This window comes from Pogoniulus pusillus, chromosome 32 (genome assembly GCF_015220805.1).
Source record: "Pogoniulus pusillus isolate bPogPus1 chromosome 32, bPogPus1.pri, whole genome shotgun sequence".
Taxonomy (NCBI): domain Eukaryota; kingdom Metazoa; phylum Chordata; class Aves; order Piciformes; family Lybiidae; genus Pogoniulus; species Pogoniulus pusillus.
Window position 1 is genome coordinate 12980993 of NC_087295.1, and position 13470 is coordinate 12994462.

General features: G+C 48.1%; 1 protein-coding gene across 1 annotated transcript in view; it reads right to left on the reverse strand.

Annotated features, from left to right (window-relative positions):
* LOC135189376 (solute carrier family 12 member 7-like) overlaps nt 1-13470 on the reverse strand; it is a 78042-nt gene that overhangs the window by 1997 nt on the left and 62575 nt on the right. Inside the window, exons 18-23 of the mRNA XM_064169675.1 lie at nt 12852-13047; nt 11631-11800; nt 10193-10324; nt 9027-9134; nt 3753-3949; nt 120-253 (exon numbers count right to left, since the gene is read on the reverse strand). Of these exons, the coding sequence (XP_064025745.1) occupies nt 120-253; nt 3753-3949; nt 9027-9134; nt 10193-10324; nt 11631-11800; nt 12852-13047 (937 nt within the window). The remainder of the gene's footprint in view (nt 1-119; nt 254-3752; nt 3950-9026; nt 9135-10192; nt 10325-11630; nt 11801-12851; nt 13048-13470) is intronic.

Consider the following 13470-nt stretch of genomic DNA (forward strand, 5'->3'; position numbering starts at 1 on the left):
TAAGGGCAAACTTCACCATCAGTCACCATGATGAGCATATCAACAGGTAGACAGTAGCACAGCCACAAAACCCAAGCTCCTAATTTCAAGACACATGAACATATGAGAGTGGAGGATACAGTTTTCATCCCCTTTTCTGTTTTTAGGGGGTCCAGGCATATTGAGGAGAACCAGCTGAGCATGCTGTGATTTGTTAAGCACTACTCCATTCAGCTTCACAGCCGTGTGCATTCTTCTCACGTTTGACTGATTCCTGCAAGGGAAACAAATGTTTGAGGCAGGATCACAATCCTTAGGCATCTCGAGTTAGAAATCTCATCTCTCTGCACGCAGCAGCAGCCATTTTTCACAGACACTGCAGGTTGTACACATTCCAAACACACCTGAGAACAAGGAATACCCAGGTTTAAAAGCTATGGGCTGCTATGGCAGGGGGCTGGAACTGGAGGATCCTTAAGGTCCCTTCCAACCTAACCACTCTATGATTCTATTCCTCTGAAAACACTACAGGATTACTATCAGCCTGGTGAGGAACACTTGGAAACAGCACAGAAGTGATGACAAATGTACTATTTTCTCATGTCATAAGATTAATGCAGCACACAATTAACTGAAACTAAGCCTGTCCCCTTACATCTATTAAGCTTCTTGCATACACAGACACAATCATTGTGAATTTGGGCACAGGAGACTTTAGTGATCTCCTTATTTTAGGACCGACCTCGGATGATTTAGTTGGTCTCCAGAAGAAAAGAAGAGTGGAAATGAGTGCAACAGAAATCACCAGATTCTCCCTGAGCCCATTCAGCCAAAAGAGTGCACTGCTCTCAAGCAGATTCCTCACAAGGGAAGTCAGTCACTTCAGAAGGGACCTCAGAAACACACAGGGCTGCACATCTCAAGCAGGAGGATGCCAGGACTGTGCTGTAAGACACTTCTGTCACTCTGCCCTGTGCCATTTTCTTAGCACTCTAAGTAGTGGTCTCAGTAACAGCACAACTGTGCCCTGCTCTGCTGAGCTCACACTGCCCTGTGATAGGTGAGTGGCAGGTTAGTAGCAACAGGGCATAAGCCACCCTCCCAAGTCCCTGACTGAGTCTTCTGAATTCCACTAGAAGCCATCAGAATTAGAGCACAAAGCCCTGCACTGTTTCAGCTCAGGTAAATAACAGATATTAAAGAGATGTCTTTGCTCCAAAGTAACACACTAAGAAGCCAACATTTACAGCAGGAAACACAACTTCCTTCTACTACTAGAGGCCATGTCAGGGGAACTACACTAAGACTTAATTCTGGGGTCTTGTAGCAACACAAGGCTGCTCTTAGATAATATGAGTGGAGCTCAGGAGAGCAGCAGGTACAAGTTCATCCAAACACACACAGGGCACTAAGATGAAGAATGCTGGCAGTACAGGTAGTTGTTGTCTGCTAAATTGCCTGGCTGGAGCCAGGCTCTGCTGGGTGATGCCTGATGACAGCACAAGGGGCAATGGGTGGAAGCTGAGGCATAGGAAGTTTCATCCCAACATGAGCAGGAATTTTCTCCCAGTGAGGGTGACAGAGCACTGGAACAGACTGCCCAGGGGGGTTGTGGAATCTCCCTCTCTGGAGATATTCAAAACCCACCTGGACACCTTCCTGTGTGAGCTCTCACAGGGGGTTGGGACTGGCTGAGCTTTGGAGGTCCCTTCCAGCCCCTGACATTCTGTGATTTGTGTCATTTATTAGAAAGCTAAGTATTGCACTGCTGCAGATGAGTACTGTCAAGTTGTGCATTCTTGCAGAGCAGTACATTCTCTGTGACATAGCTTGAAAGCAAAGGCAGCAATACTTACAAGAAAAGCATTAACAGGTCACAGTGAATCAACATTTTCCAGCCATAAATGCTAAAATCACAGCATAGAACACAGCACAAACACACATGCACTGCAAATCATGACTTGGGATACACACATACAAGAACACAAGAGCCATGGCACGCTGCTTATGTTGCTCAAGAGAAGTGAAATTTACACTTACAGATTTCCCCATTCTCTAAATGGAAGGGAAGCAAATGCACAGGGGGAAAAAAAATGCCATCAGGCACATTAATTCAACAATATTAATACAGGCATTGCAAGTCTGAACTGTAATTCCCACACACATCTTAGTTTTACAATGGTATCTGAAATCTGTCTTGCACAGTTCTCAAGTAGTAATAGGAAACACTCCCAAGATACTAACTGCCCTTCCACACTTAAGGATTAATGTATAATGTAGCCCAGGACAAAAAAATTGGTGGTTTAGAGCATAAGGTCACGTTTGGAATCTGCAGAAGGCAAACTGCTTCTTAGAGCTCAATGCAAATCTATGAAGCACCTTAGGATTTTAAGGTGCTCATTCTAAAAGTACCTTCTGAGACTGCCTACAAGTCCTAAGCTGAAGATGCTTCCTTTAGATATTCACATTTCCCTTGGCAGCCACAGTTGTGCTTTGGGCATGTGCAGAAGCTCTAGGTCATGCTTCTAACTGCATCCTGCCAGAACTCAAGACAAGAGTGTGTGCCTGGAACACAGCGTGAGGAAGCCAACAGGCTGATGGCTTTTTGCCAGACCCTTTCAAGACATTTAGCTTATCTATTGCTTTGGGACTCACAGTATCCCAGTATCATCAGGGTTGGAAGAGACCTCATAGATCATCAAGTCCAACCCTTTACCACAGAGCTCAAGGCCAGACCATGGCACCAAGTGCCACGTCCAGTCCTGCCTTGAACAGCTCCAGGGACGGCGACTCCACTACCTCCCCGGGCAGCCCATTCCAGTGTCCAATGACTCTCTCAGGGAAGAACTTTCTCCTCACCTCCTGCCTAAATCTCCCCTGGCACAGCCTGAGGCTGTGTCCTCTCGTTCTGGTGCTGGCCACCTGAGAGAAGAGAGCAACCTCCTCCTGGCCACAACCTCCCCTCAGGTAGCTGCAGACAGCAATGAGGTCTCCCCTGAGCCTCCTCTTCTCCAGGCTAACCAATCCCAGCTCCCTCAGCCTCTCCTCGTAGGGCTGTGCTCAAGGCCTCTCTCCAGCCTCGTCGCCCTTCTCTGGACACACTCAAGCATCTCAATGTCCCTCCTAAACTGGGGGGCCCAGAACTGAACACAGCACTCAAGGTGTGGTCTAATCAGTGCAGAGTCCAGGGGCAGAATGACCTCCCTGCTCCTGCTGGCCACACCATTCCTGATGCAGGCCAGGATGCCACTGGCTCTCTTGGCCACCTGGGCACACTGCTGGCTCATGTTCAGGTGGGTATCAATCAGCACCCCCAGATCCCTCTCTGTCTGGCTGCTCTCAGCCACTCCAACCCCAGCCTGTATCTCTGCATGGGGTTGTTGTGTTCCATCCCAACAAACAACCAACACATGAAACAGGGAATGATGCACAGGAATTTGCTCCCAGTGTGAAGAGAGGAAAACAAATCCTCAGGAAGCATTTTAACACACAATCCAGAAACAGAGTTTACAGCTTCAACTCCATCCTCTTTAAGCTTCACTCGCAACATCCTTGCGCATGACTCTTTGCAGTCATTGTTGTTCCACCCAAGTCCATGCCAGCTTCATATGGATGGCATTGAAGTGAAGTGCAGGGGAAGAATCTCTTAAAAACCAAAAGCCAGAAGCACCAAAAACCCCCCAGCACTAAAATACAACTACCCACAGCACCAAAAGCCCCCAGCACTAACATACAACTACACACAACACCCCAAAGACTGCGTGCATACTTACGGCTTCATGTTGAAAATATCTTTAAAGCCAGACACATTCGAGTCTTTGTTTTTATGCTTCTCAGCCACAAACTTTTCTTTAGTCCAGGTCATGTGCACTTTTTCTGGTGCAGCAGTAGCAGCAGCAGCAGAAGCCACACTTGCTTTGGCTGCTGGAGTCGAGCGTGAGGCAGTGTTTCTGTCGTGGATCAGCTGAGCCTGGTCACAAAACAAGATTCAGCCAAAAGGAGCCTTTGTTATTAACATTTGAAAAGGAGTTGCATGTTCTTCTTTCACACTGCTGCACAGGAAAATGAGCCTTGCTTTCTGAATGAAAAACAGACTGGGTTTCACTCCAGTAGGAAATAAAGCTGCTTGGGAAAATGCAGCTGTTTCTATCTGCAGGATTACATCTGGGCTGAGACATTATTGTTGTAGTGAACTAAACCAAGGATGAATCCAGTCAGGCAGTACTGTAACATGAGGGTGGGTTGCAAGCCAGTGCTGCCACTCTTCACCAGGTACACTCACTTCTTCAGTGTTGTAAACACTGCTGATTTCTGGCATGCCTGCAGTGTACCTACCAGCATGAGTCTCATGATCCCACTGACACAAAGCCTGACTGGCTGAATGGAAGACCAAGATTTAAAGAATCATAGAATCAACCAGTCTGGAAGAGACCTCCAAGACCATCCAGCCCAACCTAGCACCCAGCCCTAGCCAGTCAACCAGACCATGGCACTAAGTGCCTCAGCCAGGCTTTGCTTCAACACCTCCAGGGACAGTGACTCCACCACCTCCCTGGGCAGCCCATTCCAATGCCAATCACTCTCTCTGACAACAACTTCCTCCTAACACTCAGCCTATACCTCCCCTGGCACAACTTCACACTGTGTCCCCTTGTTCTGTTGCTGCTTGCCTGGCAGAAGAGCCCAACCCCACCTGGCTACAGCCTCCCTTCAGGTAGTTGTAGGCAGCAATGAGGTCACCCCTGAGCCTCCTCTTCTGCAGGCTGCACACCCCCAGCTCCCTCAGCCTCTCCTCACAGGGCTGTGCTCCAGGCCCCTCACCAGCTTTGTCGCCCTCCTGTGGACACCTTCCAGCACTGCAACATCTCTCTTGAATTGAGGAGCCCAGAACTGGACACAGCACTCAAGCTGTGGCCTGAGCAGCGCTGAGCACAGGGGCAGAATGACCTCCCTTGTCCTACTGGCCACACTGCTCCTGATGCAGGCCAGGATGCCACTGGCTCTCTTGGCCACCTGGGCACACTGCTGGCTCATGTTCAGGCGGGTATTGATCAGCACCCCCAGATCCCTCTCTGTCTGGCTGCTCTCCAGCCACTCTGACCCCAGCCTGTATCTCTGCATGGGGTTGTTGTGGCCAAAGTGCAGCACCCTGCACTTGGAGCTATTGAATATGTCTATTTGATGGTCTTCATAGCTTCTCAGAGGATGAAATCACCAGTCAAGGCTATAAGAAGTTACTGTGAATGCAGTGCTACCATGAGAATGGAAATGGCATACAGCAGCATCTAATGGACTAACATTGCAAACTACCAACTGTAAGATAAATGCAGCTCAAAGCTCCCACAGCAGAAAGTTCACCATTTTTCACAAAGGCAGCAATGTGAAGTGAAGTTCTGGACCTGCAGCACACCTTTACAAAAAGGCCAAGCCAAGAGCAGCACACTGTTGGCAGTGCTATTCTAACACCAAATTCATCACACACTACCCAACACGTTCTGCTCACACTGGCTAAAGAAAGGCAAACACAAACTGTACAGCATTTCTACAAGCTAGGCTGGATTGTCCTTAGGTGTGAGCAACACTTCAAGTGCACACTATAGCCACTGAGTAGGTCAGTTGATTTCCTTTCAAGATGCAGAAAGCAGTAGTGACACTTATAGAATCATAGAAACATAGAATCAATCAGGTTGGAAGAGACCTCCAAGATCATCCAGTCCAACCTAGCACCCAGCCCTAACCAATCAACTAGACCATGGCACTTTATGGGCTAATAATGGCTTTTTAATAAGCATGAAGATCTCCAAGGCCCTAGTATAGCTATCTGGTCACTGAAACCTTCATTCCCTCAATAGAGGAACCATAAAAGGAAAGCAATGCTCTGTGAGCATTGTTATCACCCACTGATAACAAGTTTTAAGAGCTAGAAGGTAGAGCAATACCTTTGCTTCTGGCTCTTAAGAAAATCAGACACTCAGAATCAGGCAGTTCTTATTGACAGGGAGTAATGCAGGTTGCAGAAGCATCAACTAGAGCACAACAATAGGGTAACACAATGAAAGGTTGCCAATGGCAACATGACAATTCATTAAGAACTGCCAATGAATTGTCTGTTTGTAGTTCAGTCAGCAGTAATGCCACTTCAAGTGTTGCAATGGGGGGGGGGGGGGGGGAAGAAATCTATCCTACTAGTACTATAGCCAACTACCTCCTCCCCTCGATAATCATTAGTCAGCAGTGCCTGTGCATCTTGGCCAAGGGACTGTGGGCTGGAGAAGCTTTTCCTTCTGATTGAGCCTCGAGACTCATCAGTGATGCTCTGAATCTGAGACAAAAAGGTTACCATGGATAGAAAATAAAAGGAAACAAAGTGGCCACCCAATATCCCCCACCCCCCTCCCAGCAATAGAAAAAGAGAACAGGTGAGATTATTCAAAACAAACATTGTCTGCATTTCAACAGGTGAGATTTGGTGTTGTTGCTTGTTATTAACCTGCTTATTAACACTACGAGGCTCTTTCAGGTGTTTAGTGCTTAGTTATGAAGTCTCCTTACACAGATTTGTGAAAGCACAGTTAATGGAATCTTTTTGCCTACACTGGAACTTCAACCATTCACTTTTTGTGAGGGTCATATTCCTTGACACAGATTCCTTTAGGCACATCATGATGAAGAATGAATTTTATTCAGCTACCATCAAAAGTGTGGAAAAAATGAAGATGAGAAAGCTGCTGTCTGATGCTAAGCAGTGATTCAAACACTCCAACTGCTCCTCATCAAGGGGCACTCAGATTTCTGCCAGTCTTAGCTAGCAGCAGCAACCTGCACAACAGCACTTGCTCTGTGCTACCCAAAGTGGGGGGGGCATGGATGCCTCCCAGCTCCAATAGCACTGCCTTGTCACACAGACAGTCAGGACTAAGCAGAGAAGAATGACAGCCACCAAGAACATGAAAGAGGCTCTACCCATTATTTTAATCTTTGCAGGGCAATTGTCACAGCCAAATAACTCTGTGGAAGTGAACTCAAGTCTGCAGATCTTCCTGCAGGAATCTGTTATATTTACTCTTGCCTAAACAAAACAATCTCATCATTCTCCTGCCACCTTTCACTAGAACACCTGAGGGCAAGAGCAAATAAAGATCCAGTTAAAAAAGTGAATACAAGAGTGGATGGTGAGGATGATTCCTCAGGGAATAACAGCGTGTCTTTGAGGGAAACAGAACCATAGAATCAAGCAGGTTGGAAGAAACCTCCAAGCTCATCCAGTCCAACCTAGCACCCAGCCCTAACCAATCAACCAGACCATGGCACTAAGTGCCCCATCCAGTCTGTTCTTGAACACCTCCAGGGACTGCGAGGCGACTCCACCACCTCCCTGGGCAGCTGTAAGAGGTTTATGAGCAGCTAAACAGCAGAGATCTCTTACTTAGCATGAGAGAGAAATCAATGTGACAGCAAAGCTATCTCACTAAGAAAGTGCTGATGAGACAAGTTAGCAGGACAAACAAGGGGTAGGAGGATAAGTCACGAAGAAAAAAAGATAGGGGTGCAGCAAATGTAGCATTCCCAACTGAGAAACACAGGATTAGAGGGTACAGTCAGCCTAAATTTGGCTCCTGCAACAGCAATTCGTTGATACATAAAACACTCAAGATAACACAGGAACAAAAGAGTTATTTTGAATTGACTAAGTCCCAGGCAGAGCTAATGAGCCCAGTTAAACACCACCAACTGCAGCTACTGATCCACCTCAAGTTTGAAAATGCTCTGGCTATATTCCACACTGATAGTCAAAATCTTTGCTAGCAAATACTTCCACTTATCTGAACAAGAACAGGAAAACTCTAAGCATCTGTTCAAATGGAAAACGATTTTTCTCCCCCATGTTATTTGAACTTCTCAAGTGAAACCTGCCAAAGGGAAAGCAGCGCAGATGTGCAGGGTTAACACAGCCTGTTCTCACAAGCCCAGCTTCCCCCACACAGACAGGAGGGACACAACCACCTCTCTGGGTTGAGATAAGGAATTGAATGAGATAAGATGCACAATTACCTCAGCCCATCTGCAGAAAAATGCAGCAAAAGCACAAGCAGCAGCAGAAGGCAGCAATCAAAGTGCTCCCCTGACCCAAGCACACAGCAGCAGAAGCCAGCAACAAAAGTGCTCCCCTGACCCAAGCACACAGCAGCAGAAGCCAGCCACAAAAGTGCTCCCCTGACCCAAGCACACAGCAGCAGAAGCCAGCAACAAAAGTGCTCCCCTGACCCAAGCACACAGCAGCAGAAGCCAGCAATCAAAGTGCTCCCCTGACCCAAGCACACAGCAGCAGAAGCCAGCCACAAAAGTGCTCCCCTGACCCACGCACACAGCAGCAGAAGCCAGCAATCAAAGTGCTCCCCTGACCCAAGCACACAGCAGCAGAAGCCAGCAACAAAAGTGCTCCCCTGACCCAAGCACACAGCAGCAGAAGCCAGCAATCAAAGTGCTCCCCTGACCCAAGCACACAGCAGCAGAAGCCAGCAACAAAAGTGCTCCCCTGACCCAAGCACACAGCAGCAGAAGCCAGCAATCAAAGTGCTCCCCTGACCCAAGCACACAGCAGCAGAAGCCAGCAACAAAAGTGCTCCCCTGACCCAAGCACACAGCAGCAGAAGCCAGCAATCAAAGTGCTCCCCTGACCCAAGCACACAGCAGCAGAAGGGAGCAATCAAAGTGCTCCCCTGACCCAAGCACACAGCAGCCAGCCCAGTGGAAAAGCCCAACCCTTCAAACCTGGAAACAGCAACTGGAGCAAGAAGCCTTTTGTGTTACAATCTGAACTTCCAGCCCCATTGATACTTTGCTCCAGCCAGCACTTGTTTTGAAGCTGGCATGACAGCAGCATGGTATTAACTACACATTAGCAGATTCAACTCAACCCATAATGGCAGGATACAGTTCTAAAAGCTTTTGACTAGTCTGGACTGATCAAAGCCAAGGTTTTACTTGGTTTTTGTGTAAAACTCTCAGTTTTTAGTCAAAACACCTTGCCAAGCCCAAATCCTTACCTCTCTTTCCCTTTCATTCTTTGAGAGCTGCATCTGTTTTAGCATCTGAGATCGCTGCTCCATCATAAGTGTCTTCTCATAGGTGAATGCAGAAATGTCATTTTCAAACTGCAAACGAGAGGGACACCAAAAACATCAGAAGGGAAAAGTACTGCACAAAGGGAAAGTGTTTACAGAGTGTACCAGCTTCATTCACAGTATCACCAAGGTTGGAAGAGACCTCACAGATCATCAAGTCCAACCCTTTACCACAGAGCTCAAGGCCAGACCATGGCACCAAGTGCCACGTCCAATCCTGCCTTCAACAGCTCCAGGGACGGCGACTCCACCACCTCCCTGGGCAGCCCATTCCAGTAGCCAATTATTTTCTCAGTCACATCTGGATGCATTTATGGCATTCATTCCAAGCACATAATTGATCAGCCATTTCTATCCTTAGTCTTAAACCTTCCTCTTCAAACAGCAATCTTGTACAGTGAACTATCCTACTATAGCAATGCGATTGTCATTTAAATTGGGGTGCTTGGGACAGACTTTCTCTTGCTCTGTTCCAACTAGGCTGCAGAAATGAGAATGCTGAAAGCACTTAGAGTGGGTCTGCAGTGCTGCCTCCTCAGTCTGTGTGCAAACCTGTCTGTCTGGAGCCAGGAGGTGACACATTGTGCTTTGACCAGTGAGAACTGCTCAAAACCAGGAACACACAGTCTCACAGCATCCCAGTATCATCAGGGTTGGAAGAGACCTCACAGATCATCAAGTCCAACCCTTTACCACAGAGCTCAAGGCCAGACCATGGCACCAAGTGCCACGTCCAGTCCTGCCTTGAACAGCTCCAGGGACGGCGACTCCACCACCTCCCCGGGCAGCCCATTCCAGTGTCCAATGACTCTCTCAGGGAAGAACTTTCTCCTCACCTCCAGCCTAAATTTCCCCTGGCACAGCCTGAGGCTGTGTCCTCTTGTTCTGGTGCTGGCCACCTGAGAGAAGAGAGCAACCTCCTCCTGACCACAACCTCCCCTCAGGTAGTTGTAGACAGCAATAAGGTCACCTCTGAGCCTCCTCCAGGCTATTCTGGGTGAATACCAGAGTTCCAGAAATGAGAACTCCATTTTCCCAAGTTCAACCTTAACAGCACCTAAACAGTATTATAAAATACCATAACATACCATTTCAACTACTTCCACTTCAGCATTCAGTCTAAGATGATACAAGAACATCTGAAGGTCCTTCTTCATTTGAATGCTGTTATCATCCATTTGAGCAACAGTGAAGATCCTCATCTTACACTTCCTCCAAACCTGTCAAAAAGATCACACAGTCACAGAGTGTCAGGGACTGGGAGGGACCTCCAAAGATCATCTGGTCCAGCCCCCCTGCCAGAGCAGCATCACCCAGAGCAGATCACATTGGAATGCATCCAGACAGTTATGAGTATCTCCAGAGAGGGAGACTCCACACCCGCCCTGGGCAGCCTGTTCCAGTGCTCTGTCACCCTCGCAGGGAAAAAATTCTTCCTCAGGTTCACACAGAGCCTCCTATGCCTCAACTTCCACCCATTGCCCCTTGGCCTGTCACTGGGCATCACCCAGCAGAGCCTGGCTCCAGCCTCCTGGCACTCACCCTGCACATGTGTATAAACATTGATGAGGTCACCCCTCAGTCCCCTCCTCTCCAAGCTAACAAGCCCCAGCTCCCTCATGCTCTCCTCATAAGGAAGATGTTCAACTTCCTTCATCATCTTTGTGGCTCTGCACTGGACTCTCTCAAGCAGCTCCCTGTCCTCCTTGACCTGGGGAGGAGCAGAACTGAACATAATACTCCAGATGAGGCCTCACCAGGGGAGAGTAGAGGGGAAGGAGAACCTCCCCTCGACCTACTAACCACAGCCCTTCTAATACACCCCAGAATGACATTGGCCTTCCTAGCCACAAGAGCACACTGCTGGCTCATGGCCATCCTTCCATCCACCAGGACTCTCAATTCCTTCTCCCCTTCACTGCTCTCCACAAAGTCACTCCCCAGTCCCTACTAATCCACAGGATTGTTCTTTCCCAGATGCACAACCCTACACTTGCCCCTGTTGATTTTCATTCAATTTGTAGAATCATAGAATCAAGCAGGTTGGAAGAGACCTCCAAGATCATCCAGGCCAACCTAGCACCCAGCCCTATCCAGTCAACCAGACCATGGCACTAAGTGCCTCATCCAGGCTTTTCTTGAACACCTCCAGGGACGGTGACTCCACCACCTCTCAGCCTGTCCAAGTCTTTCTGAATGGCAGCACAACTCTCTGGTGTGGTGGTCACTGCACCCAGCTTGGTGTCACCAGCAAACTTGTTGGCAGTGCACTCTGTGCCCTCATCCAGGTCCTTGATGAATACACTGAATACCACTGGTCCCAGTACTGACCCCTGAGAGACTCCACTAGTTACAGGCCTCCAGCTAGACTCTGTCCTATTGACTAATGCATTCTAACCATTCATGACACAAGGATTGTCATCACCATGCAGACCTACCCAAGGGGAAAGAGCATTTAATCCAAAGCCATTAGAACTAATTCATTTCTAGAACAGTAAATCCCAGCCATTATTCTGCTGTCCTTGCCTTGTGCTGTCGGAGGAGGAAAGGCAGTAACATCAGCATCCCACCATCATGAACAATCCACCACACATCTATGCTTCCTTCAGTGAAACGTTCTTGGTTTGTTGGAAATAAGTCTATGTTTTTAGCCACCAATAATGCTTGCTGAGCTGCTGTGGTTTCTCGGACGGTGTCTGCAAGGGACAATGTGACATTGGATCATTCTGGTTTTCAATTCACAGCTTTTGGGTTGCTTTACATTAAAAAGCTTCAATTCTCTCAGATTCTGCTAGGGCAAAAGAGGAGCCATTCTCCATTTAGTGACTGATCTGCTTAAAAAAAACAACATAAACAAATAACCACAAACACACCATCACTGCCCCAACAGAAGCCAGGGCTAAAGAGAGCAAGAAGGGAGAAAATCCACTCTGCATTAAAACAGATGTGAGAATCATAGAATCAAGCAGGTTGGAAGAGACCTCCAGGCTCATCCAGTCCAACCTAGCACCCAGCCCTAGACAATCAACCAGACCATGGCACTAAGTGCCCCAGCCAGGCTTTGCTGCAACACCTCCAGGGATGGTGACTCCACCACCTCCCTGGGCAGCCCATTCCAATGCCAATCACTCTCTCTGACAACAACTTCCTCCTAACATCCAGCCTAGACCTCCCCTGACACAACTTCACACTGTGTCCCCTTGTTCTGTTGCTGCTTGCCTGGCAGAAGAGCCCAACCCCACCTGGCTACAGTCTCCCTTCAGGGAGTTGTAGGCAGCAATGAGCTCTGCCCTGAGCCTCCTCTTCTGCAGGCTGCACACCCCCAGCTCCCTCAGCCTCTCCTCATAGGGTTTGTGTTCCAGGCCCCTCAACAGCTTTGTCGCCCTCCTGTGGACACCTTCCAGCACTGCAACATCTCTCTTGAACTGAGGAGCCCAGAACTGGACACAGCACTCAAGGTGTGGCCTGAGCAGTGTTGAGCACAGGGGCAGAATAACCTCCCTTGTCCTGCTGCCCACACTGCTCCTGATGCAGGCCAGGATGCCATTGGCTCTCTTGGCCACCTGGGCACACTGCTGCCTCATCTTCAGCTACTATCTACCAGCACCCCCAGGTCCCTTTCTTCCTGGCTGCTCTCAGGCACTCTGTCCCCAGCTTGCAGCGCTGCTTGGGGCTGCTGTGGCCCAAGAGCAGAGCCATCACACAGCTGCACTATAAATACCTAGGAGCAAGCCACTAAACACATACCAACAAAATTTTTCCAGGAGAAACGATTTTCTGTCTGCTTCCATGACTGTGGCCATGCCATCAGGACTGTGTTGTGCTTCATGCCTCCTAAGCCAGCTGACTGAATCAAATAGGATATTCCATCTCTGTAACTGGGAGACACCACGATCTGGCAAAATCCTTTAGTCCTTTCTACTCCCATTAAGGCTTTAACGTTCTGCAAAAGGAGGATTACACATTGGAAACAGCATCATCAAATGCTGGTCATGACCAGTGTAAAGAGTAACAGCACAAGAGCCAAACATCAGCCACAGTGCATAACAAGAGTGGCTGTGATTCCATGACAATTAAATCCCAAATCACCCACCCCCCCAAAAAGACTTCAATTATTCATCCTTTTATCACCACAAAACAATGAACAAGATACAAGCAAAAACACATTGAGAAAGAGAAAAGAACACTGCTCAGCCAAAGTCAGAACTGCAGACTGAAAAAGCATCATATGTTTGGAATGGCAAGCCCTTTCCTTTTGGAATTGGAAGTGCCTGGAAAAACACAGTGCCAAAGACACTAGAAGAGGCTGCCACAGCTCCTTAGGCATCTTTTTCATAGAGAAGCTAATTCTTCCCTTATTGTCTCC